The sequence below is a fragment of the Crotalus tigris genome, unplaced genomic scaffold (genome assembly GCF_016545835.1).
Source record: "Crotalus tigris isolate CLP2741 ecotype Arizona unplaced genomic scaffold, ASM1654583v1 scf7180000017568.13789103, whole genome shotgun sequence".
Taxonomy (NCBI): domain Eukaryota; kingdom Metazoa; phylum Chordata; class Lepidosauria; order Squamata; family Viperidae; genus Crotalus; species Crotalus tigris.
The window spans coordinates 489,524-512,458 of record NW_024096479.1 but is presented as its reverse complement, the minus strand read 5'-3'; the positions used below and the strand labels follow the sequence as shown (position 1 = coordinate 512,458).

At 38.9% G+C, this 22,935-nt stretch overlaps 1 protein-coding gene across 3 annotated transcripts in view; it reads right to left on the bottom strand.

Moving 5' to 3' along the window:
* KIAA2012 (KIAA2012 ortholog) overlaps positions 1–22,935 on the bottom strand; it is a 92,158-nt gene that overhangs the window by 67,416 nt on the left and 1,807 nt on the right. For all 3 annotated transcript variants that reach the window (XR_005558040.1, XM_039354599.1, XM_039354609.1), the window contains exon 2: positions 5,254–5,523. Coding sequence is in view for 2 of the 3 variants with exons in the window: in XM_039354599.1 (XP_039210533.1) it covers positions 5,254–5,523 (270 nt within the window). In the remaining variant the exon portion in view is untranslated. The remainder of the gene's footprint in view (positions 1–5,253; positions 5,524–22,935) is intronic.

Sequence of the window (22,935 nt, the reverse complement as noted above, 5' to 3'; positions counted from 1 at the left end):
TCCAGCAGCAGTTGAATAAATTCCTGCTGGACTTCCAGAGAAATTTACAAATGTATGTAGCAGGCAACCCCCCCCCCCTTTTGTTTTCTGTAGTGTGACAGGCTTGCAAAGCTGAGTAATCAGGTGTATTTGTGAAAGTGAATGACTGTTTTCCTTGGAGGATTGGCAGGGAATCCTCATAATGGTAAAGAGGAAATGCGAGTTGTGATAGTGGGAAATAGCCTCTCATATCTGGGACGTAAATATTCAGAAGAACACAAGAGTTAGAACTTTACTTTGCTCTCCTCTGCCTCTGGAGGGTATGTGGACTTTCAGCCCAGCTATAGTAGACTTATATAATAGACTATTTACATTGCCTAAAGTAGCATTTATAGACAATCTTCTTTAATTTTTGAAGCAATGCTGAGAGAAGGAGAAAATATTTTTATGACTCACAAGCATTTTATTTATTTATCAAATTTCCACACCACCCATCTCTAGTGACTAAAGTGACTTTAAGTTGAATGGAAATAAAACAATGTCAGCTGCTGGGTAAAATGACCTTCCTACTGATAGGCCCTCCTAATCTTTTCTTTTCTTAGGAAGTGCTTATTTCATAGGGCATTAGTGAGCTTCTCCCTGCAACTTCTTAATTCATTTATTTTTTCAACTCCTGAAAGGAGCACCAGGTTTCCTTTCTGGCAGCCAACACTTTATTTCCACCCCACCCCCAATGTGCCATTTGTTGTCAGTCTGAGACAACAGAGGAGAAAGAAAATGACAGGCAATTAGAAGAGCATGGGGTTCCCTCCTACACTTAACTATGTTGGATTGGCACAAGACCTGGGCCAATGATGGGGCACTAACCACCAGCAATGGGCTACCATGAAGTTCATTTCCCTAACGATGGGCCTTGCGAGAACACGGGAATTCTGCTATTACTTAGAGGTACCACATACTGACATTGAGTCAAGTCTCAGACACTTAAGAATACATGGGAACAGAGGTTACATTATTGACTGTGATCATATTATATGTACTTATGAACAAGGATCCCTCCTAATAGATAGATGTACTATGAAAAGAGATTTTTGAGTATTTTCAACTTTTCTCTGACTATGTGGAACTCTAGAAAACATCCCGTTTCTGATCAGATGAAGTTAGAGGAAGAGACTCACAGAATGGATTGTGCTTAGTGATAACTAGGAGATGTTTGGTTCACCATCCTTTTTTCTTTCTTTATTGAGTAGAAATTGTCTTCTACAATAATTTGAATACTTAATTTTATTGTCATGTTGCTGTTAAATCTTTCCAGAATTGAAACAATTTCATTGAATCAGAAGCTGAAACAAAACAAGGTTTTCTTTAGTTTCCATTTTGTTTAAAAATCTCAAGGTATTGAGATTGGGTTACCTCATGAAATATGCTTCCTGATTCAAATTCCCTTCTCCCAAGTTGAGGTGGCAAGGCAGGCTTTCTCTTCTCTAGTCCCCTTATCCTCCCTTTCATATGAATCAAGATTTGAAAAGCAGAGAGTTGACAAAACCTAAATAGCTCTTGGTTTCTAACTAAGCTGAATGCTACTTTGTCTTCTACTTCTAGCATGTACTGGGGCTTTGTTAAGAAAATGACTCAAGTGGATTGAGTCAAAGCAGACATGCGTAGACCTGTTTGTTTTCTTTGGTATCAGCCAATTATTTTCAGTTCTCAGGTTTCAGTTTATACACTTGCACTCCAGGCTGTTTGTATAGGCATTTCAATTCCAGTACTTTATAGTTTCAGCAGCAAATCTTCAATAAGGCCAGTAAGTATCAGTTTAATGTGGAAGGAGCTTAGCACTACTACTAGTTTATTTCAAACTTCATCTCATTGTCATTCATGTTCATAGTGGCTAAACATTTAAAATAAAATGTAACAATAAAAAAAGGAATTTAAATGTTTCAAATTGTGCCATTTAAAATACTTGGTCAAAGAGAATGTTTTCAACTGAAACTAATGCAAGATGATGGCTGTGACCAGATGATTGTAGCCCTGCTCCTTTTTTGGTGCATGAATGGATATAAAAAGAAGGGAAGTTTTCCTTGTTCTGTTGTGGCTGCCATCTTGAATTCTTTGACTTTACCTTCAGGCATTCCTGGTTTTAGCTCCTTTTCCTGAAAATGGAAAGAGACCTAAACACAATTCCCAGTGGATGTCACTTATAGGAATGACACAGGATGCAGCCTATGGAGAGTGCTTATTATGGATGTTGCCTTTGGGGATGAGGCTTTTAACACTAAATCTCACTGATCTATGGAGCTGAACACATTTACCTGATATATGTAATATTCCCATGTTTTCCTAACATCTCCTTCCTCGCTTTTTTAATGGAAAAATTGTTAAGGAGAAAAGACCAGAATAATTGGGTCGTGCTACTTTAGCTCTCCATTTGGAATCAGCATTTGTTTACCAATGCCTCCATAGGCGACTTAGCCTAGTCTGCCTCCCACTCCCAAATTCCTTGCAATCCTCTAAAGATAACCTTTGAGTCAGTGTTTCTGAAGTAGATTTCAGGCAGCAACTCATTATTTAAGACAGATCTCTGCTATATCCAGTCCAAGATTTTTTTTCCCCCTCTGACTGAGGTAGATCAGTAGCTGACAGGCTGCCTTACATCAGTTACAACTTTTAGCATAAGCTATAAATAGGCTTTTGGGGGAGGAAATGCTTTAGGGTGATTTTTTTTTTTTTTAAAAAAAAATCTAGTTATAATACAGCATCAAACCAAACTCTCCATACCTTATATACTACAAGTTGGAAGGTAAATTACATATTTTATAAATTAACCAATAAAACAAAATTGTTTTCCATGTCTGTAATTAATTTAGAGAAGTAATAATTTTCTACACCCTACATCCACATCTTGGAAGACTCAAGAATAACTTGAAAGGGAAGATCTACAAAGGCAGCCTCCTAAGACTATTTCCTGGTAAGAATGCAACCCTGTGCCTGATTTCAGTCTATGCTCTATCTTAATTTTCCGCCTCCTCTTATGGCAGCATGCATTGAAAGCGCCTGGAGTACCCCTGCTGGACTCTAATTGTTGGTGGCAATCGGCACAGGATTTCATCTGTTTCATCACAGCAGTCCTCTTTTTCTGCTCCTTTAATCTTTGACGGATGCAATGCTTGGGTACACTGATGGGGCTCGTACCACAGGCAGTGATTTTAGAGGCGTCTTTTGTCCACAGTCGAGGCATGGTGTCTGCACTGGGCTGGACAGTATTTCTGAATAGATCTCTTCCCAGAGTATTCAACAGAGAACTGACTGGAAGGGAAATGTATTCAGATATGCCAAATGCTTCTGGCAACCGCTAGCTGAAGCATCTGGGGGCATTCCTGAACTGTTTGAGATCTCATTTAAAGGAGTTGTTGGAGGGCATTTGTTTCAAACTCCCAAATGTATAAACAGCAGCCTGAGCTGGATTGTCTTCTCAGAAACCTGAGACTCATAATTCTGAGCAGAAGAACAAGGAGTTTCACAAAGCCATTAATGAGTCAAAGTACTTTCCCAAAAGATACTCCTCAAAACATTTGTGAGGAAGTAAGCCATGAAGCAGTAGGTAGGTTTATACAGCTTCCTCTTTCCCATGAAAGTGATTCTTGCTTAATGAGATGTGAAATTGACATTTGCTGCTCCTGTTGCTATTATTAGTGTTAATTTGATATACATAACATTTTTCTGTCCAAACCTACCATTACTAATGTAAAATTTGATAAAAGAAGTAAAAATCATCATAAATTACATTTTTTATCTTAAGCGGGGAGCTGAGCTTGTTCACAAGGAATGCATTCCCTAATAGCTCTCCCAGGTGCCTAACTAAGGGGCCCCCAAATGTGAGGGCTTCTCTAAGAGAGCCTCTCCTGATGACTTTAATGTTTCATATTGAGACATTAAGTAACCTATTGAGGTGGGCAATCCCCCGAAAAACAGGCAACAAGCCTTGAAAAGTTCAAACCGTCCCCTTAAACTATACTAAAAAGCAACTAGCACCCTTGGGCATAATAGAATTCCAGTATTGTGCAGTGGTAGCAAATGGGATGTTCCACTTTGCAACAGTTAAAATCTCCAGACATCTCCAGGATGGTCCAATAATACTGTAACATTCAGTCTGGTCTATTATTACACTATGTGTTATCAGCTAAGGGTCAGTTGCAGCTGGAACATTGGACAGAATTGTTTGTATGCACTCTTTCTACCTCTGCCATCCTGACTACAAAGATTGCAAGAGGTTTTGAATTAAGCAAATATTTTATTATAGTCCAAGAAAAAATCGGGGTAGGTCTGGACCAGCTGCAAGTTATTCTGCAGTTCCATATCTTCTAGTTTTTCTTTGATGACCTTTTGCTTTCTCAAATCACAAGATGTCCTACACTAAAAAAAAGATGGGGAGGGGGTCAAAAAAGTACTCCCAAATCCTGGACCTGCTGCTTCAGGTCAACTGCACAGAAAGGTTGAACCTTAAATGCAGAGAGGACAGTTTTCTACCAACCATAATACCTTAATCTTAACCGGGTTTAATTTCAACCTGCTCACTCTCATCATGTGAAACTTCATACTTTACTTCCCACTAGTCAATAGAATTTATTACTTGCTTGGAATTAGCTGGCAAATCATGGTAAAGTCATAGCCATGGATTGCAAGTTGTTTGACAATGATGGACTTTCTATTTGACCTGTCAAATGACCTCCCTTCCGTTGTTCTTTAGACTCCAGTGATGAGGTGGTTTAGGTATCTTTTAAATATTTTTCTTCGTTGTCTTTTGCTTTTCCTAGTATTTGGGATTTCATGAATATCTGTCCATCTATCCAACTTCTCTATCGTGTCAGTCCACAAAGACTGTACATAATTTAGTGATATTAAAATAGTAATGAAATAAAATTATGCATTAAAGCTTCAATAGCAAAAATATAAATGTTAATGTCCAATAAGAGAATACTGTGTGCAGAGCTCTGTATAGGTGCCTACGATTCCACAATAAGTTCCCAAAGATCTTCTGGAAAAGCTAAGTATTAAAATTTCTGGAAAGTCTTGAGCATGTGGCCCATTTGTTTTAAGAGCAAACTGTTCCAGAGATAGGCATCTCTGATTTTCGTCCTGTTTTTTCTCTTCTGCATTTTTAATGACTATAAACTGTTTTGGGATTTTTAAAAAGACAAGTGGTATAGAAATATTTTTAAATAAATAGTATCAGACTAACTAAACATGTGTACATCTGAAATATATGAACAATACCTGTTTGCTTCCATATACTAAGATAGCCCGGGCCAAATCTTGGAGTGTGTGAAGATCTACACATAATGTCTGGCTTTTGTTCTGACATCCTTGCTGCAACTTCCATTTCCATGGTTTGGCTACATCTTCCGAATAGAGAAAGAGTGTGCCTCTTCTTGTGCAATACGTTTTTGGGAGGTACAGCCTCCAGTACTCCTTCATGATCTGCCTATGATCCAGTAGTCTGTTGACACTGCAAAGGCCTTCAGAAGACATGCGGTTCAGGTCATCCTAATTTGAGTAAAAGGAGGAGGAACAGATGCAATAACAGAACGGATTTTAGAAACAAAAATTCAGTACAATTTTCTGCAGGATCTAATCTGGGTCGGTCACTGGGACCAGAGGTTTTTTCTTCCGAGCTTTTGGATTCGTGCTGGAGCCCATCCTCAGGGAACTTCTCTCTAGCAAGATGTGTGCTGTTCTGTATGTGGTATTTATATGGTGCCTGTTATATGTGTATTGATGGCTGGCTTTTAAGTTGTTGGCTGCCCAGCCCTCGCTCTGTAACTACTTGAAGTATTCAACTTATGTGGCTCGCAAAGGAAGAGAGATGTGGTGCAGTCCTGGGCAGGGAAGCTGGGCAAGTGATCCATTCATTGAAAACTATTGTGTGGCAGTTTCATGAGGATTCTGACCACCGACCCTCCCATATTTTGCTACTGACTGGAAAGGCGCTTTGTCAGAAATGGTATAACATCTCCTGCTTGAGCAGGGGGGTTGGACTAGATGACCTACAAGGCCCCTTCCAGCTCTGTTATTCTGTAAACTTTGCAGTTACTAAGATTGTTGAACGAGCAGGCACAAAAACAACCATGGAAGTGATTGAAGCCTGGGAAACAGGCCCCTTGTCAGTCAAACAGGAGTGCTGATTTACCACCAACCTTACCACACCGCCAATCAGCATCTAAAAAGCCACACACAAATACCACCATATAAATACCACACAAAGAACAGCACACACTCTGATCAAGAGAAAGTTCCATGAGGATGGGGGCTGTAGCACTAGTCCAAAAGCTCAGAAGACTAAACCTCTGGTCCCGGTGACCGAGCCGGATTGGATCCTGCAACATTATCCTGGGACCCGTCTATTCACCTTCATTCATAATACAATTCTCTATTTGCACATATTGTACAGGGCAGTCCTATTGTTTTTTTTTTGTTGTTGAAAAGTTTTATACAAATTTTTAATACAATACAATATCCCCCCTACCTCCCCCCCACCCTAACCCTCCCCCCCTTACTTCCCAGAGCTGATTACAGGGTTAAAAAAATAAACAAACAAATTCTAACTAAGCTTATCCAACTATACAAATAATAAAATCCCTAAAATACTTTAACTCAAATACAAACAAAAAAAAAATTTCAAGCAAAAGCATAATTAACAATATAAATAATTCCCATTTTAAACTTTAAGTTATTCAAAAACTAAATAATACTTTCTAATCCCATATTTATTCCGTACAAAATTTATCCATCTTCTCCACACCGAGATGTATCTTTCTTGTGAATGATCCTTCAAATAAGCAGAAATTTTAGCCATTTCTGCTAAATTAGAAACTTTAAGCAACCATTCTTCTATAGTAGGCAAAGAATCTTTCTTCCAATATTGTCCAACCAATAAACTTGCTGCCGTAATAAGATTCAACATTAAAATAGTTTCTTTAACATCACAATCTACAATAATACCTAACAAGAATAATTGTGGTGAAAACTTTATCATTCTATTAAAAATCTTCTGAATGTTCCACCAAATCTTAATCCAAAAGGCTTTTATGTTTTTACACGTCCACCAAATATGGTAATAAGTTGTATCCAAGCATCCACATCTCCAACACTTAGGCTGTAAATTAGGATACATGCGAGACAATTTCTGTGGATCCAAATGCCACCTATAAAACATTTTATAAAAATTTTCTCGTAGATTTTGAGCCTGAGTAAACTTTACATTCCCAACCCAAATTGCCTCCCATGTATCTAGTAAAATTGGCTCTTGAAAATTCTGAGCCCATTTTTTTTTACAACTGTTTTTATTGAAAATTTTTAAACTTTACAGAAAGAAAAAAAAAATTCCCTTCCCCAAACCCTCCCAACCCTCCCCTACCCTCCCACAACCTTCCCAGAGCTGAATACAGGCTTAATTAAAATTTTTTAAGAAAAATCTTAAGATACATATAAATCATAAACAAATCTAAATACCTTCATTAAACAAATTATAAAATAATTAACAAAAATATATATAAAAAGAAATACAAAAAAATAAATAAAAAATTAAAAAAATCTAAAGTTTTCATTCAATCTTCATAATATCATACTTATATTATATAATATAAAATCTATCCCTCTTTCTTTGTCATCAAACTCAAAAATACACATATAAACTATCTACCATAAACAATTAATTACAATAATTAAACAGTTTATAAAATACTTTAAAACCAATCATTAGACACCTTATAAAATACTCTGGACATTTTCTAATGTCATACTTATATTATTTAAAATTTATCCATCATTCTTTATAAACACCCTCAAAAACACACCTATAAACATTACTTATAACATTAAAATTCCCTTATACATATTTAAAACAAAATATTCCTTTAATAGTTATACCATTAAAACATCTGTCCTCTTTACCAATAACCAATTCCATCCACAATAAACTATAATCTATCAATAACCTGAAAGCATCATGTTTATATTATGTAAAATCTAGTCTCTCCCTCTTTCTTTATCATCAAACACAAAAATAAACATATAAAGGTTAATTATACCATTAAAAACATCTCTCCTCTTTACCAATAATCAATTCCTTTTATCAATCTCTCTTATCCCAAAACCTCGAGAGAAGTGCTTGAAAGTCTGCCCTTAAAGGTTGCTCCAAAAAGTTTATGGATCTTGCTTCTCCCGCAGACTCAGAAACAGATACTTGTGAGGCTTCCTTAAACTCCTTCTTCTGTTGCTCCTTTTCTTTACGTTTATGTGTTGCACGAGTTATCCTCTGCTCCTTCATCTCAACTTGTTGAGGCCCCTCACCCTGAGATTTCCCAATTTTCATCAATATAGGCTCTTCAGACTGCAATTCTACCTTCCTCTCTTCCAGAACGATAGATGGTGATGAACATACCCCCAGGACCGAAGTATAAAACTCTTTTGCTTTGAAGACAGTATTAAGTCTATAACGTGTCCCCAGATAATTCACCACCATTCCAGTCGGGATATCCCACCTGAACAACATTTGCCTCTTTTTAAGTTCATCTGCTAAAAAAGCAAACTCCTTTCTTCTTAGAATTTTAGATGGGATCTTCTTTAAGATTATAACACAGTGGTTCTCAACCTGTGGGTCGGGACCCCATTTGGGGTCGAATGACCATTTCACGGGGGTCACCAAACCATGCTGTCCGCCATTTTTTTCCCTTTTCCCTAGCTGTCCTACTCCCTCTTATTGGTGGCCACACCCACTTGGGGGTCACCACAACATGGGGAACTGTATCATGGGGTCACGGCATTAGAAAGGTTGAGAATCACTGTTATAACATCTTGTGAAGCAATCTGAAACCTCTTATTGTAAAAAGCTTGTATAATTTCATTGCGCAGGGATCTTTTCCCAAAATAGATCACCACATCTCTTGGCAGATTTCTTTGCTTTTCCACCACAGGGTTAACTCTAAATGTTTTTTCAATTGCACTAAATATTTCCTCTTTTTCTCTGTTCAGAATCACAGCAAAGTCATTTGCAACCATCTCCCTCAGATCTCCTTGCAAAGACTCCCTCAGGCCTCTGATTCTTAAGGCATATTCCATCTCTCTGTATTGAAGCATAAGAATCTCATCTTGAAAGTTTTCCATCTCCTTTTCCATATCTTCAAATTTTCCCTCCAGCAACTCCACTTTCTCTACTGAAAATTCTGAGCCCATTTTATCATACAATCTTTAACTAATTCAGTCTCTGAGTCCAATTCCACTAAAACATTATAAACTCTCTTTATATGAGCTCGATTTTGATCTCTAATTTGTTTTATCAAATTCTGATCTTCCAAAATAAAACCAACCTTTTGGTCTAAACTCCATCTATCTAATAATTGCCTATACTGAAACCAAGAGTAAACAATATTTTCTTGCCTTAATTCATCTAGCGATTTTAATTGCCAATCCTTCCCTTCCAATTTAAGCAACTGATTATAAGAAATCCTATCCAACTTCACACCTCTTGATATCCCCTCTACTGTGTGTCCAGGAATCCCCCAAACTGGTATTTTATAATTTAATCTATAATAATATTTCTTCCAGACACGCAGTAGAGCAATTCTTAAAATATGGGACTTAAAAGCCCTATCTACTTTCTTATTATAAATTAAGTAAGCATGCTATCCATATAATAAATCCCATCCCTCCAAAGAAAGTATATTTTGATTTGTTAAATTAATCCAATCACTAATCAATGTTAAAGCTGCAGCATCATAATACAATTTCAAATTAGGCATCTTAAGTCCTCCCCTTTCACGAGGGCAGTCCTATTGTTGACAGCCAATTTGGTACATAAGGTTACAAACTGGGGGAGGATGGGTTCCAGCCCTTCATTAGGACAAAGCAGTCAACTTGGGTCAGTCAACTTCTCTCAGCCCTAGGAAGGAGGCAATGGCAAATCTCTTCTGAAATCTTGCCAAGAAAACTGCAGGGATTTACCCTGAAAGTGATCAGGAGTCAAGACTGGCTCAAAGGCATGTGTGTGAGTGGGTAGGTGTATATGCGTGCACACCCACGCACACCCAGGGAATTGTTAACAGCTGCCATTTGAAGAGGATGTATCAATCACATTAATAAAATGTGAGGTGGCACAGCAGATGTTTTCATGAATTTTCCAGTTATGCCACCAGCATATTTGACAAAACTTCTTTCTCTTCTTATTTTGAAACATTTCATTTTATATGAATCTCCTCCCTCCTCCCAAATGAGCAGAGCAGAATAGACAAGTAAGGGGGTGGGGGGCACGGGGAACTCTTCAGTAAAGCAATGTCATAAAAAGAGTAGACAATCAAACGTATTCCCAGAAGCAGAGATTGGCTACCTAATGCTCTCTAGAAGTTTTTACTTCTAGCTAAGGTGAAAGATTGCCATAAACCAAATATCTGGACAATATGAACCCACCAATCCCTGCTTTAGTTTTAGATTACTCACTACAGAAATAATCTAATCAGATGGGTAATGAAGGAATATGAAGCTTATATACGTACTATATTGGAATGGCTCCCATCCGGTGAAGCTTTGAAATATTTTTTTCTGGATTTTGGAAGGAATATTGAGTTTGGAGGGTATAGAAGATTTTTAATTTGGATTTTAAGGGTTTTTCATGTTTTAATATTGCTTGTGAGCCATCTAGAGTTACACTGCACCCGGATATATCCAACAGATAAATACTTATAATTTTATTATAACCACTGCACAGTGGGAAGGGTCTAATTCAAGTGGGTGCAATACACACCAAACCTTGAAATAGGATCTTGGAAACTATTCCCCACAAAGTAATAGGTGGGTTCAAATCAGAAACTGAATTTTATTCCATTGTATTTAAATAAAGATTTCTCTCTGGTCCTGTATTGTATCATTTTCATTTCTGATCACTTTAAAATTTACAATTTGGGAAGAGTCCCTGGAATTCTCTGGAATTTTTATTTATTTACTATTTAAATAATAAAACAGCTGAAGAGAGTTCTGGTGTTCCAGCTTGAGCATCTCTGGATCACTGATGCAGAACTCCAGCAGCTTCTCAAGAGCATTGCATGGGTGTACATATCAAACCAATGAGAAAAGGGGGGGGGTCATCATGTGATACTTGGGTGGCCCAGAAGCTGCTGGCAGCTAGCAAAGGCCATTCCTGCAATTCTCACATGATGACAGAGTCATAAGATTACAACATTAGAAAGAGGGATTACATTTCAGCATCCACAAAGGGATCATCATAGCTTCCAGTAGTAATTTATCCAGACTTAGCTGTGGCTCATGACTTCCGCTGTGGACTATGGAGGAAGTCCTGAGGCATAACATTATGAGGCATTGCTATTCAAGTGGCGGCTTCTGAAGACCTTTCCAAATAATGTGTCTGTTAGAAACATGCCTTTGGTATATCATCTGATTGATGTTTTGACATCGCGTGCAAGATGCAATACTTTCTCACTGCCTAAAAGTGGGACTGTGGAAAGCTATTTGGAGAGGCACTGCAAAAGAGTTCCTGAAGAATTATATCTTCTTGAAAACTTGGTGCAGCTGCTTCAATGGTCCCCCCACCTTTTCTGTGTTTGTGTGTGCACGTATACATGGCCTTCTGTTATAATTGTAGCCAAAGCAAAGCAGCCGTGCTGAGCCTTTGGAAGGAAGAATTGCTTTGAGGATTCGAGCAATGGATTTGGAGAGGTGTGTTTCATGATGTTCTCCGCCCAATGTTTTTTTTACAGCCATAGTAAATATGAGTCTACTCCTAAAGATATACACTGTTATTGTAAGCATGGTATCTGAACCACAGTTTTTCAGTCTTGACTTCTTTAATGGAGAATCAAAGAAAGCCCTCTAACATATTCAGCAGAATTCTTAACTTTTCTTCTGTCTGGAAGGAACAGAAATGGATTGGATAAATTCTTTCTAGAACCTATTTAATTTGCTCAGAGCCATTGGATTAATTGTAACCTACACTCCTCCTTGACAGACTTTCCTAGTTCCTGATCCTATTTTGATCCTTGCTGTGATGTGATAGGTTCTTTCATTTCCCATCTGATCCTGCCTGCATGAACCGCTCCTGGATATTGTTTATGGCCCAGCGTGACACCATCTCTACACATCACTGATCTCTGGAATGGGGGCTTGTACTGTGTCAACTCTCCAGGATATCAGAGATATGCATGGACAACGATGCTTAGGGGGTTTACAGATTTACTTCAGCCACTTGTTCAGTAGATTTATACTGGGCTTCCTGCATGAATGATTGTCTGAGTAAAAGAGTTGTACAATCAAGGGCTTTGAAAGTCAGAAGAAAATAAGCCAGGACATTAATAAAGATGCAAGATTTCAGCCAATCTGTGGTCCATGGGGTAGGCTTGATTCTAAAGTTTCCTTCTACTTTTTTTCTTAAAAAAAAAAAAGAATTTGAAAAATGAAACACATAACAATAAAGTTATTTTACCACCATAAGAACATGAAAGAAAAACAATAAATAAAACTGCTTACTTAGAGGTAGCTTGATCTGTTATAGCATTTGCCATTAAGGAAAATAAGTGTAAATGAAACTATCAACATTGTAATAAGCAAAGGAAAGGCTTATTATGTGGACTTAGAACAAACTTAAATTGCTCAGAAATGTAATATTCATAGCACCTAATTAAGAAAAATATTATTAGCTAAACTGTGCAACTTCTCTGTTTCAATAGTGTATCATAATATATAGGAAAACTGCAAAATAGCCACTTTTCTGAGAATAAGCCCCACTAGATATAATGAGATTTGTTTTTAAATAAATATCCATTGGATTTGGCAGACACTTCTTTGTTTCCATCATCGTAGATACTACAACTTGAAAATAACACTGGGACCAATTAAATTTATTTTTCTTATTAGCTGAATGATTGAAAGATGGGTAATATATAATTCTAAGTATGTATTTTGATTATTACTCATTATTTCTCTTCCAGAGTTCTTCATTGTTGCCGAACAACACTACAATTAAGTAAAACAGAATAAAATTTGGAAAATGATATATAAACATTATATAATACCACTGAATGTCATATTTAACTATTTAACTATCTACAGGATCAAAATCATCCTATGTTGTCTGCTTACAAAAGTTCTTTTAGGTATAATGTTACTTGAAAGCTTCCTGTTAACGAATTCTGCCCATTTATTCATTTCCTGATCGAAAGAGCTGATCTTTTTACATTATTTCTCTTTACCTAGGTTTACCAAATAGACATTTCATTAAAATAAAGAGAAAAGGGAAGAATATGGGCAGAGATCTGATATTTCCAAAAAAACAAGCATAACAAAAATAAAACAGGGAGTTTTGAAATAAAAAGAATGGTTATCTACAAATACCACATTGCTTTTCATATTACTTTTGCACTTTGCGTTTTTAGGCCAAAATATTTTCATAGATAAGATCTGACAAAACTGGGGATGATAACATTGAATGGGAAGGTTCTAGAAAAGTTTAAAATTTTCTACCCAGCAACAGGCTCACTGAGCATGTGCGGGAAAACCTGAGTACGTGCCTGGAACTAGGTATGAAATGTCCACATGTAGAGAACAAAAGAATACCCATATATGGTAAGGTAGGAGGTAAGGTAGGATAATTGTGTCGTCTGATAGGTTTGTAACCTGCCACGTCAGGAATAGCTGACGTAGGTCTAGGAGGAGATAGGGAGGAGTATAACTGCTGTTGCGCTTCTGTAGGAGGTGTGGCTTTTCCCTGCGACTCTTGTGAGTACGGGTTAAGTTCCACCACGCTTTGCAAACCGTCTTTTCTTGATTTTTGATAATAAAAGAAACTTTATTCTTCTACTCCGAACCTCGTCTCTGAATTTCTTTCAAGGAATTCTACAAACAAATTGGGGGCTCGACCGGGATCCAATCTGCGCTGGGACTCTGAGGGGTCCTCCTTAGGTGCACCCCGTTCCTTTTGAAAGGAGGGGAACCACCCAGAGGACTGCGGAGCTCTTGGAAAACCCGTAAAATTTTAATAAAGACGAGTATTAGGAGAAGGGTGAATAAAGTGCGGAGCAGCCTGAAGACAGACCGGGTAACATCTGCGCGCAGACCCTGGTGAGTACTGGTTTGAAAACACCAGAACACAAGAGTCCAGGGCGGTCGGGATAGAGTGTGTGGATGTGAGAACTGGCAACGGGGCCGGGTGGAAGTCCTTTTGAGGGACCTCGGGGAGGTCTGCAGGACGGAGTGAGTGAAGGGGATATTATTGAATATCCGGAGACGGTGACGTGTGGAATTGAGAAGGAGTTGCTGGGAGGGACATAGGCACACATACTCAAGATAGGCTGAGCACCCATAAAAGAAATGGGGGGCAATACAGGGTCGACCAATTCAGGGAAAAAGTGTGTTAAAAGGATCCGTAAAAACCCCAAACTTAAAATCGACCCGAATGGCCCTTTGGGCAAAATATTGGCTGGATGGGGATCCCCGCCCTATAACCGGGAGATTTTGAGGTTGGGGTTGAATAAAGAAGATATGGTTAATTTATGTTGTTTTGTTTGGTGGGAGGACGATAATGTGGAGTGGCCAAGGAATGGCTCCACAGATTATTTTCAGTGTCACAATTTATATAACTATGTGAAGAAAAAGAAATGTAAGAGTTTAGATAATGAATTAGATTATGCGCTAATGTGGGTGCCAGATCTTTGGAACTCAAATGAGCACATTCTCGTGGCAAAAACAGATGAAGAAGAAGAAGAACAAGAAAAGGGGAGGGATCTCTTAAAGAGTATTCCACCCCCTTATAATCCTAATCATATCCAAAACCCTCCTCATCCAGTAAATGTATTAACACCACCATTATATCCAGAATTACCAGAGGGAGTGAGTCAGTCAACCCCAGAACAATGGTCAAGTCCCTCTATGCCTGTCTTGAGTCCAGAAAGTCGGGATCCATATCGGACCCCCCAATACCCTACACCACCCATTCCTGTACTAACACCCCATTTCTCTTCTGAAATAGGGAATAAGGGTGAGGAAGTGAAAAAGAATTTGGCAGCAGAGTTGGAAGAGAGGGAGAGAGTTCGGCAGTTTCCCCTGAGGGAAACTCCAAATGGAGTCAATGCTCAGGGAGCTCCGATAATAACATATGTTCAAGAACCACTTAAGGCTTCAGAAGTAAGGGCCTTTAAGAAAGAGATGAAAAGTTTTATAGAAGATCCTCTGGGGGCTAGTGAACAATTGGATTCTTTGTTAGGCCCTAATATTTACACTTGGGATGAAATACAAAATATAATGGGAATTTTATTCAGCCCAGAAGAAAGAAATTTAATTAGAGTAGCTGCTATGGCGGTATGGGAAAGAGAGAATCCAATAGTAGCTGGTGGGAATCAGGATGCGGGGGCTGTTAAATATCCTTTGGTGAGACCAGATTGGAATAATAACGAGGAAAGAGGAAGGAAAAATATGCAGGATTTAAGATCAATAATAATAAAAGGGATGAAAGAGGCTATTCCTAAAACACAGAATATGGCACGTGCAATAAATATAGAACAAGGAAAAGAGGAAGCTCCCGCCACCTTTTTGCAGCGTCTTAAAGACGGACTGCGGAAGTACGCAGGGGCGGATCCTGACGATGCCTTAAATGTCCAACTTGTTAAGATTCAGTTTGTGACTAAGGCGTGGCCAGACATCGCCAAGAAATTGCAGAAGAGGGAGAATTGGACTGCAGAGTCCCTGGAAGTATTGTTAAGAGAAGCCCAGAAGATATATGTGAATAGAGAGGAAGAGAAAGTGAAAAGAGATGGTCAAAGGACAAGCAGGATGATGGCGATTGCGGTGAAGGAAGTGATGCAAGCTCAGCCAGAGAGAGGAAGAGGGCGAGGCTGGGAACGAGGAAGAGGGAGAGGAAGTGAGTTTAGGGGAAGACCAGGAATGAGAAGCAGGGGCGGAATGAACAGAGGAAGAATGGTAAGAGAGAGAGGAACTTGCTTTCACTGTGGGAAGATGGGACATTTCAAAAGAGAATGCCCCACTCTGGCCTCAGAAGAGCAAATCAATAGGATGATGGAAGAGGATGAAGACATCTACTAGGGAAGTCAGGGGCCCCTGATTAGGAGTTCCCGCCGGGAGCCCTTGATAAATTTGGAGGTGGGAACCCAGGAATACACCTTTTTGGTGGATACTGGAGCATCTCGCACTTCTGTGTGTGTGATGCCAAGGGAAGGAAAATTTGACAAACAGACAAAAATTAAAGTAAGTGGGGTAAAAGGGGAGGCTTTTGATGTAAAACAATTGGAACCAATAAAAATAAAATATGGGGTAAATGAAATTCGGACCCTGAAGTTGTTATATGTACCTGAAGCAGGAATTAATATTATGGGAAGAGATTTGATGTCTGCACTGGGGCTTACAATAAGTTTTGATAAAAACGAAACAGCATATGTTCTAACAGAAGAGAAGGAACAGAAAATTGACCCCTTAGTTTGGGTACAACCAGGCAATAGAGGTGGATTGGAAATAGAGCCTCTGAAAATAAAACTGAAGCCCCAAAGTGAGGTAGTAAGCCAAAAACAATATAACATTTCAATGGAGGGAAGAAAAGGTCTTCAACCAATCATAGACCAGTTAGTGAAGGATGGGTTATTGGAGGGAACTATGTCACCCTATAATACCCCCATCCTACCTGTGAGAAAACCTGATGGTACTTACAGAATTGTACAGGATTTGAGGCTCTTAAATTTTATAGTAGAGACCAGACATCCAGTGGTTCCAAACCCTTATACCATTCTGGGTAAAATACCTGTAGAACACAAATGGTTCAGTGTGGTAGATTTGAAGGATGCCTTTTGGTCTTGTCCTTTGGACAAAGACAGTAGAGCATTATTCGCGTTTGAATGGGAGAATCCTTTCACTGGAAGAAAACAACAATACCAGTGGACTGTATTACCCCAAGGATTTACAGAATCCCCAAATTTATTTGGACAGGTGTTGGAGCAAACTTTGGAGAAATTCAAATTGCCAAAAGGCGTAAAAATGATTCAGTATGTAGATGATTTATTAATATCAGGCAAAAAGAAAACAGACACTGAGGAGGGAACAATTGCCTTGCTAAACTTTCTAGCCCAACAAGGCCTGAGAGTGAGCAAGGGAAAACTTCAATTTGTGGAACAGGAGGTAAAGTATTTAGGACATTTGATCAGTCAAGGTTCTAGAAGAATCAGTGCTGAAAGAATTCAAGGGATTGTGGAACAATCGAGACCCAAAACGCAAAAAGAATTAAGGAAATTCTTAGGGTTAATTGGATATTGTAGATTGTGGATAGAAGATTATGCCAAATGGACAAAGAAGTTATATGAACAATTGATCCAAACTAAACCATTCAAAATTGGGTGGACTAAGGAACTTGATGAAGACTTCCAAAAACTAAAACACTTGTTGGTTAGTGCTCCTGTTCTTAGTCTTCCCAATTTAGATAAGCCCTTCCACCTCTTTGTTTCAGTAGAAGGAGGAGTGGCTCTAGGAATTTTGACGCAAAATTGGGCGGGGCAAAAGAAACCAGTGGCATATTTGTCAGAAAACCTCGACTCAGTGGCCCAGGGATGGCCTACTTGTATTCAAGCAATAGCAGCAGTGGCCTTGTTGGTGAAAAAGAGTGAGAAAATCACAATGGGAGGGGCACTAATTGTTAGTAGTCCTCATCAAGTAAGAACTCTACTGAAACAAAAGGCAGGGAGATGGCTAACTGACTCAAGGTTGTTGAAATATGAAGGGATGCTGTTAGACCATGCTGACCTAGTTCTGACCACTGATTCAGCCTTGAATCCGGCACAATTCCTAAATAAAACTAGCTCATTTGAAAATGATGAAATTGAACATTGGTGTAGTGAAATAGTGGACTTAGAAACGAAGATCAGACCAGACCTGCAAGATATTCCCCTAACAGAAGGGGAAAGATGGTATATTGATGGTTCTTCACGAGTAGTAGAGGGAAAAAGACAAAATGGATATGCCATCATACAAGAAGGAACGTGGGCCCTTTTGGAGGGGGGTAGATTGCCAAATCATTGGTCTGCACAGGCAGCCGAATTATATGCTCTAAAAAGAGCTTTAATATTGGGAGAGAAATTGAATTTAACAATTTACACCGACTCTAAGTATGCCTTTGGAGTGGTGCAAACTTTTGGAAAAATTTGGAAAGAAAGGGGGTATGTGACAAGTCAGGGGAAAGATCTGATACACCAACAACTAGTGGAGGAGGTGTTATCGGCCCTTGTATTGCCACATAGAATTGCTGTAGTACATTTGAGAGCACATCAAAAAGGGGAAGAAATTGAGAAAAAGGGGAATAGATTGGCAGATCAAGAAGCTAAAGAGGCTGGCATGAGTGAAATTATTGAACAAATCAAGCTTATGATTCCTCATGTAGCTAAAATAAAAGAAATCCCAACCTTTAATGAAAAGGAAGAAGACAAAATTAAGAAGATAGGAGGAATCAAGGATAAAGAAGGAAAGTGGTGGTTACCAGATGGAAGACAAATTCTTAATTATCCCCTCATGAGACAAATCTTTGAAAGACTGCATGAGGGGAGTCATTGGGGAACTCAAGCTTTGATTGATGAGGTGCTAAAAAGATATGCAGGAGTGAAGGTTTACACTGCAGCGCAACAAGTAACCCAAAAATGTATAATTTGTCAAAGAGTAAATAGAAACCAATTGAGAGAAAAACAAAAGGGAGGAAGGCCTTTGGCCCTCTACCCTTTCCAAAACATACAAATAGATTTCACTGAAATGCCACAAGTGGGACGGTATAAATATTTGTTGGTAATAGTAGATCACCTAACGGGGTGGGTGGAAGCTTACCCTTGTTTTGATGAAACTACTAGAACTGTGAGCAGATTGTTGTTAGAACACATTATACCAAGATATGGGATTGTTCAAAGAATTGATAGTGATCAGGGAAAACATTTCACCGGAAAAATCACTCAAGGGATAGCTAATGTGTTGGGAATAAAATGGGATTTGCACAGCCCATGGTGCCCGCCCTCTAGTGGAAAAGTGGAAAATATGAATGGAAGGATTAAAACTATGTTAACGAAATTATATTTGGAAACAGGAATGAATTGGATGAAAACTTTGCCTATAGCCCTGTTTAGAATAAGAACACAACCTAGGAGGGATGTTGGGATTTCACCTTATGAGATGTTATTTGGCATGCCACTAAGGAATGCTGGTATACAAATGGGGAATCTACCTAGTAAAGATAAGGGACTGATTCAATACTTGCAAATACTGTCCCAGACTTTTGATTCTTTCAGAAAAACTGGCTATTTGATACAAACTCCTCCTCTAAGCTTCAAAGTCCACTCCATAGAAGTCGGAGACCAAGTGTGGATAAAGACGTGGAAAGATGATTCCCTCAAACCAAAGTGGGATGGACCGTTCTTGGTGTTATTGACCACAGACACTGCCATTCGAACACAAGAAAAGGGTTGGACTCATTATACCCGAGTAAAGAAGGCTAATCTTGAGGAGTCGGAAACATGGAAAGCATTTCAAAAAGAACCATTGAAACTGGTGTTAAAAAGACAATGACTTATATCCTTTTGAATATGACAATAGTGGCGATTGGGGGAAAATTATGGATTGAGCCGCCTAGAATCTTTGAACATAATGGAACTTGGACACAAATTCGGTGTTATAATGACAAAGAGAGTGAACACTGTCCCATGAACTGGATCTTTGAACCCAAAATTTGGTGGTGTGAATCTAAGTTGCAACCAAACTGGCAGCAAGTAGGTCAGGAGAAAAGCTGGGTAACTCAAAATAAAGGGGGTAAGTGTCAAAGTACTCTATATTTACAAGTAACCAGGGAGACTATAGGTAAATATACCTGTACCATGTGGGAAGGGAAAACTTATTTGACTAGTCACTCTTTTGTGGCTTCTCCAGACTCCTTTGAATTTCCTCCTATTCCCTTGTGGATATGGACAGCTTCGGCTATGAGGAGACACTTTCTGCGGAGAGAAAAGAGAGCAACTAGTACTATTATCTGTCTAAAAGGTGGGGGACATCAAAAGGGAGAGTTCCAATACTGGAAAACTACTCAATATGGATGTAATCTGACTCTGGAAGTAACACCAAGGCAAACCCAGAGAGATCCAGCTTGGACTTGTAAAAATCAAAGTAGAGAGTGGATGAGTGGAATTACCCAGATGTGTGAAAATGCAACCAGGGGAGACCCAAGGTGCCATTGGATAGGGAAGGCCTTGTGGTACAGTGGTTGTGGCACAGAAGGGGAAAGCACTGATTATCTCTACTTTCTATGTAACAATACTAGGAGTCAGTATTTACAACCTGAATGGGAAGGGCTGTGTGAAGTATTATGGGAAGAACTTGTTCAGACTCATCAGCCTGTCCATTCCTTATCCCCTCCTGTTAGAAAGATGAGAACTACTGTTACTACAAAACAGACCACAACGAAGTTCGGACCCTGCCAAGAGTGCACAGAATGTATTAAAAAGACCAAGCAAGGGAATATAGTTACTAGTACCTTATTATATCACACTCTAAAACCAGAATGTAATGCTACTAAAGTGCAACCTTGTGTATGTAATCAAACTCAATATTTTAGGTGTTATACAGCCCAAGGGATGCAGTGCTATGAACCAAAAGCAGTAGGTCCAATTACTGCTAGCATTTATGTATATGGATATAAAGGGGGAGTTACTGGAACAGAAGGGTTATTTGCTATAGCCCAAACTAAGGGAGGATACGTTGCCCACAATACCACAAGGGGAAATACCAAGCTGTCCGTGTGTTTTGACACTTGTAAAGCTATAAGGATAGGACAAGGACATGATAATAGACAAGGAATGAAGTGTGGTAACTTTGAGTGGGAAAAAGATTATATGAGGGAAGAAAAATATTTATTCCAAGTTGCCATGCCCGCTGCGAGTACAGGCCAGGTGGCTTTTGCTCCAAGTCACACTTATTGGTATACCACTAAGACCCCTTGGGAATGGAGGAAAGGACCCCAGGGGTTCAACTTGTCTATGGCCTCAGTATCAACAGATTGTAAACCAGAACAGTGTACACGGATTTGCTTACAAATCAAGGCATCTGAAACCCCCTCTACTAATTTTTACTATTTTGGTATTGGTATAAATGGAAGAGGAAAAGATCCATATGGGTATATTATAGTAAAAGTGAGTTCAACAAAGTTAACTTCAGAGCCAGTAAAGGTATATTGGGAATATCAGGAAGAGATTGCAAAACTTAATAGTCTCCCTGTTCCACCAAAGGCTAAAAATATGTTTATCGCTTTAGCCCAAGAGGTTGCTCAGAAGTTAATGCTGAAAAATTGCTTCGTGTGTGGGGGAACCAATATGGGAGATGAATGGCCATGGCATGCTAGAGAAGCTAATTATACTGAAATTGAGAAATGGAAAGGAAATTTCACTTACCAGAACACCTATAATGAAACTTGGAGGATGTCCATTAACCTGGTGGGCAATATATGTTACTCGAGGAGTAACCGTAGTGGGAGAACTAAACCTATGGGGTTCATGCGCTGTTTGAACACCTGGGAAAACAATACTTGGATATCACAAACGAATCAAAGTGTCCCTAACAACTCTTTATCTTTAATTCCCGAGCTGCCTTCCTAAAAGATCCTGAAAACGATACCCTCCTCTGGACCACTCCTGATGGGTTATATTGGATCTGCGGAGCATTTGCATATAATATTCTCCCTGCTGGATGGTTTGGGTCTTGTATTCTGGGTGCTATACAACCCTCTTTCTTCCTCTTGCCATTACAAAGAAGACAATTATTGGGTGTCCCTGCCTATGAACATGTGGGAAACTTGGTAAGGCGGTCTGTGGCTAAAGTGGGAGAAGGGTTAAAAATTGGGAATTGGAAAGATGATGAATGGCCACCCGAACGAATAATTGCTTATTATGATCCAGCTACATGGGCCCAAGATGGAAGTTGGGGGTATAGGACCCCAATTTATATGTTAAACAGAATTATCCGATTACAAGCAGTAGTAGAAATTATAACCAATAGAACAGCTGAGGCTTTAACTAAGTTGGCTAAAGAAAGTGTTTTGTCCAGAACATATATTATGCAAAACCGCTTGGCTTTAGATTATTTGTTGGCTAAGGAAGGAGGTGTCTGTGGAAAATTTAATTTAACAAATTGCTGTATACAAATTGACGATTCAGGCATGGTAATTAACCAGATAACGAAAGACATGGTTAGAATTGCACATGTACCTGTACAAACTTGGACAGGGATATTGGATGATGAAGGGTTCTTGGGAGGAATATTCAGAAATTGGAAACAGGCTCTGTTTATGGTATGTATTATATTCATTGGAATAATGATGTTACCTTGTCTGGTTCCAGTAATAAAGAACCTAGTAAACAGTTCAGTCCACGGCATATTACAAGCCCAACAAAATGCTAAGTCCATAATGGTATTAAAAGAAATTGAGGACCAAATCCAGTTGTTGGAAAATATGAATACTTCACATCCAATGAAAACTACCAAAGAAGAAACTAGTAGGTTAAATGAAATAAAAGAAAATATTAAACTAGTGACCAAATAAGAAATGGGGGAATTGAATGGGAAGGTTCTAGAAAAGTTTAAAATTTTCTACCCAGCAACAGGCTCACTGAGCATGTGCGGGAAAACCTGAGTACGTGCCTGGAACTAGGTATGAAATGTCCACATGTAGAGAACAAAAGAATACCCATATATGGTAAGGTAGGAGGTAAGGTAGGATAATTGTGTCGTCTGATAGGTTTGTAACCTGCCACGTCAGGAATAGCTGACGTAGGTATAGGAGGAGATAGGGAGGAGTATAACTGCTGTTGCGCTTCTGTAGGAGGTGTGGCTTTTCCCTGCGACTCTTGTGAGTACGGGTTAAGTTCCACCACGCTTTGC